Below are 4798 nucleotides of genomic sequence, written 5' to 3' on the forward strand. Positions count from 1 at the left end.
CAAAGTGTTAAATCTTTGCACATTCCCTCCAATAGAAAGAAAATATTGCAGACAGATGCCAGCAATAAATATTGGAGCGCGATTTTGTTTGAGGAAGAAAACGGTCATAGAAAAATATGTGATTACGCCATTGGAAGATTCAAGGATGATGAACAACACTATCATTCCACTTTCAAGGAGATTCTTGCGGTGAAAAATGGGATTAAAAAGTTCATTTTTTTCCTAATTCACTCAGAGTTTATTATTGAGATGGATATGAAAGCTTTTCCCAGGATGATCCAGCTGAATCCAAAGATTATTCTGAATCCGCAAATTCTCAGATGGGCTCAGTGATTCTCTCCCTACAAATTTCAGGTCAAGCACTTGAAAGGAAAAGATAATTTTCTTGCCGATTGCCTTTCAAGGCCATGTGAATTTTTCAAAAGTTCAAAAAGGTTCCACCCCCTGTGGTATCAGACATAGGAAGAAGAGGTCGATAAGCCAAATGTTTATGTTTTCAGAGGCCCCGTGGACAAGTTCATCATCAATGTCATCACATCACCCGCCGGAGCTATTAGAATTTTCGGATCCTCTTGTCCCATTCATCTTGCTTGGAAGCAGAAATTTTTATGAACTCCAAGTTTTCAGGCAGGCATTATCCATCCAGAGTATCGATATTGCTAGGTTTTCACAGCACATTCTAGAAATTTTCTATAGGAGCTCTTATGGTATCTATGTCATCAATACTACATTCTTATGTAATTTAAATGTGATAACTTTCAGGATTTTGAAAATCTTGAGCCCTACCTAAAAATATTTTTGTTGTGGTTCAAACCTCAAAAATATTTGGTTCATCATTTGAATTCTAGTGGAGCCAAAATATTTATGTTTCACAAGCCATTTGACATTGTCCAGAGCTCCATTCATGTGATCCCTACTCTTCGCTATCATTATCCAGACACAATTCAAGCAAGGGAAAAAAAGTTAGCTGAGGCCCAGGAGATATTTTTTCAGCAGAACAGACACATTCCAAAAGTAATATGGCCAGGAGAAGAAGAGAATTGCAATTATTCTTCCACCTTACCTCTTTGGGAAGATGTTAAAGTAAAGCTCAAAGAATACATGGCATTGCTTGGAGACTCACAAGACCCATATGAAATTAATCCAGTAAAAATTGCTAAGATTATTTTATTAAATGGGGAAAACAACACTCCGTCCCAGAAGAGGACAAGTAAAAGAGCAAGAGTTATAGAAGAAGATCATCCGCATATAAAGAGATATTTCACAAGAGCTGAAAAGCGAAGGCTAGAAGGGTTGGAGACAAGCATAATGCATCAACATTTCTAATTTAAGCTTCTAAGTCAAGAATCAAAGGGTCCTCAAAAGCTTCCCGAAACGAAACTAATCAACCCCGCAAATTATAAAACCATAAACATACATGTATGAAGCATAAAAAGGATAATGTGGCGCAATTAAACAAAATGATCGGTCGGGTCGTTACAAAAATAAATATTGCATAGCGAATAAATACATTATTCAACTTCAAACTCATGTACGTAATGAACTTAAACTTTCTCTATTTATATTTATAAAAAAAAACAGTTGGATGGCTTTTCTTGAGCTTCTTGTAAGTTATCTACATGAGTTGCTCCCATCCTGCTTGTTTAATAAGAAGCCGTTGCAAGTCAACATACCTGCAACATGTCTGCATCAGCTGTTTGTAGATAAATATCAATAAAGTTAGGGTTGTCAAATTTGGCCCAAGCCCAAATGACCCACCCAACCCGCTCAAGGTTGGGCTGGTTATTGACCTGCCCATTTATTGAACTCGGCTCATCTTAGTCCGACACATTTCAACCCATTTAAAGTTGGGCTGATTTTAAGCCCAAATTGATCCATGAGTAACTTTGCCAAAATATCTTAGAAATAATTTATCTTTTTGATATGTTATATATGAGCATAACAAAAGAAAAAAAATCTTATTCAATAATTATACAATTCATAAGAAAATAACAAATATTAATTAAATCTTGTTAAGAATTGGGCGGGTTGGGGTATAATTCAAATTTAGCCCATCTCTACCAAGCTCATCTCAGCCCAAATAATTTTTGAATAGGTCAATGACCCGCCCATTTATTAACTCAAACTATTTTGACCCGTCCAAAATCAATCCAACCTACCTATTTAATACCCCTAAATAAAATACTAAATGGACATCCACGGTAAAATATTTTCGTTAACACATTCACAATTCAGAGTATTTATAACAGTTAAGTCAATTTTCTTGCCCCAACGTCGCTATTAGCTAATTAAAATTTTGAGCAAAGAAAGGATAAGCAGCGTAATATTAGTACGTGCCAAGGGATGAGTGGTTAATGTTAACGGTCAAAGCCGAAGTGGATTGAGGTCGTTTATCACCATCTCTACAACAATTTTGTTTTCTAGTACTGTATGGATGTATGCCCCACTATCATTATAGCGCACGTCTCTGCTTAGGTCGGTTGAAACTTGAAAGAAGCTACTGGAAATTGAGAAAATGGAAAGGGTGGAGAAAGTGGAGCTCATGCAGAAAGCCATAGAGCAGTTAATAGAAGAAGAACAAGTCCAATCCAAAAGACGTCAGCTTCTTGATGAGAGCTTTGTCGCCGTTGATAATACCATCAACAAAGATGATGAGGGTGAAAAGCAAGCCGAGCACCGCCACCAACTCCTCTCCCAACTTTTAACTCAGGTACTGTATATTTTCATGTAAGTTCAAGTTTGTTATTGTTCATGATAAATGGATTCGTTTATAGGGTTCATATCAAATACAGGTGTTAATTAGTGTAGTATTTTATAGAAGATCCGATCATAATACTCATATTCATATCAAATAAGTGATACTGTGATAGTGAGCATAGAATTTACATTTTTCTGTGAAACGTAATGGATTGAATTCAAAATTCTTTTATCATAAGTAAATTACTCTTGATTGTTTAATCATTTAATAATTAAAGTCAATTCTTTGGTAATTGCTCACTATGAGTTACTCAATAGAACTTAATCAATTGTGTTTCTGTTTTTAAGGTAAAGAATCGATTCATTACTTTTTACTACATAGTTTAAATACATACTCTATATAGAACTCACTAACTTTAGATTTTAGATTATATCCTGCCACTAGTAGAAGCAACTAACCCCCATAAAAGCCGGGATGAAAGAAGGTTAGATTCCGGATATTGGGCTGGTCTGTTATTATCTTCCCTTGTTCTTTTTAATAATCAATTATCATTGAAACTTGGCAAGTAAAAGGAAGTAATTATATAATCATAAGTAGTGCATTGACTTATCAAGTGCTTTCGGTGCAATGCAGGGTACACCAAAATAAAAGAAAAATGATTAAGTTATATACACTAACTAACTAACTAACCGTGTGGATAATTTCTTACATTATTAGTGTATTTTGGCCTTGTATTACATTTTCTTATGGTTACCAATTAATATTTATACGGAGAATTATTATAAGTAATCATCATTTTCTTTTTTTAACATGGTCAGTACACAAAACTTATACTCAAAAGTGTATTACTCAAATTTAAAACTCTTTGAACAGCTAGAATCGCTGAAAGAAGATAGCCCACTTGATCAGATGAGTCAATCAACCAACTTAGAAGAAACTCCAGACAGAGAAAAAGAAGAAAATGTTGTAAAAGAAGTAAGGAAGATTCAGAAGCAGAATTTTGTGACTCATTGCCTTTTATCAGCTATGATAGTCCTGACCTTAACATGGCAACTATCGGAGGTCTCTCTCATATTGAAAATGAAACATGGATTAAATCATCCACTTAGATCCATTGGTAGTTTGATTACAAGCTGGATGAAGGACACTCCACCTTCATTAAATGTTCAAGAAGGCGATTTAAACGACTCTACCAAGCAGCTAAAGCATAAGGTGGAGGCTATGTCTCTCCCAAAGCTAAAAGTTCCAGAGCTTCCTCATGTGGAGTTGCCATCTTTGGACTTTATCGCTGAAGAAGACTAGCTTTTTCTTTTCACTTTTTCGGCATTATCTCAATATAATAGCTAGCTTGTAAATTGTACGTATGTAAGGGCATAAAGTTTTGGATGGATTCACTGTGAGGCAAAACTACTTTATCATCATTTGTTTAAACATAAGTTGAATGATACTCATATTTTGATAAATTGATGTCCTCAAATTTTCATCTCCAATAAAAAGATTAAAACAGAGATTGGAGCAACTCTACGCATTAACCAAACAAGACCATGAGGGAATGCCACGAGACTTCATTACGTAAAACTATTTCAAGAAACTTGGATTTCATCCAAAGTATAGAACTTAGAAGAGAAGAACTGTTTATTCGAAAAACGGATAGAGTTAAATTTGTACGTAGTTCTAAGGATATGTGATATAACTCAACACAAATCGTACGGATAAATAAGAATATCTAATATTTGACTGTGGGGATGAAAGATATGAAGTTAGAAAAGATAGTTCTTCAAAATGAAATGTGTGATATCTCAGTTACCAAGTATGCCCAAAAAACTTGTCTTTACAAAAATAATAATCATACCCTATATAGTGGAGGGATTCTACTTTAGATATAATTAAATATACATAGTGGAGACCCATGATAAATCAGTTTTTCCATAATTCGTGTCTGAATTCTCTCTTCTAGTGGGATTGCAACGGCTCTTATCTATAAGCTCGATCTTGACTCGAGCTCTCGATCTTGACCCGAGCTCTCGATCTTGACTTCGAGCTCTCGATCTTGACTCGAGCTCGATTTTGGCCCGGATCCTTGTATTGATTCGGGGTCAG

General features: G+C 35.1%; 1 protein-coding gene across 1 annotated transcript; it reads left to right on the plus strand.

Moving 5' to 3' along the window:
* Positions 1-2411: 2411 nt before the first annotated feature.
* On the plus strand, positions 2412-4161 carry LOC107823553 (uncharacterized). Its single transcript, XM_016650229.2, has 2 exons — positions 2412-2710; positions 3572-4161. Exons 1-2 carry the CDS (start codon positions 2516-2518, stop codon positions 3998-4000), a joined length of 624 nt encoding a protein of 207 aa, XP_016505715.1. The 5' UTR covers positions 2412-2515; the 3' UTR covers positions 4001-4161.
* The last annotated feature ends 637 nt before the right edge of the window (positions 4162-4798 follow it).

Source organism: Nicotiana tabacum, chromosome 15 (assembly GCF_000715075.1).
Source record: "Nicotiana tabacum cultivar K326 chromosome 15, ASM71507v2, whole genome shotgun sequence".
In the NCBI taxonomy this organism is placed as follows: Eukaryota; Viridiplantae; Streptophyta; class Magnoliopsida; order Solanales; family Solanaceae; genus Nicotiana; species Nicotiana tabacum.

Excerpts from the sequence above, each read along its gene's own strand:
- LOC107823553 (XM_016650229.2), top strand. The coding sequence starts at position 2,516 with ATGGAAAGGGTGGAGAAAGTGGAGCTCATGCAGAAAGCCATAGAGCAG. Across the intron at positions 2,711-3,571 it reads TCTCCCAACTTTTAACTCAG|CTAGAATCGCTGAAAGAAGA; the intron begins GTACTGTATATT and ends CTCTTTGAACAG.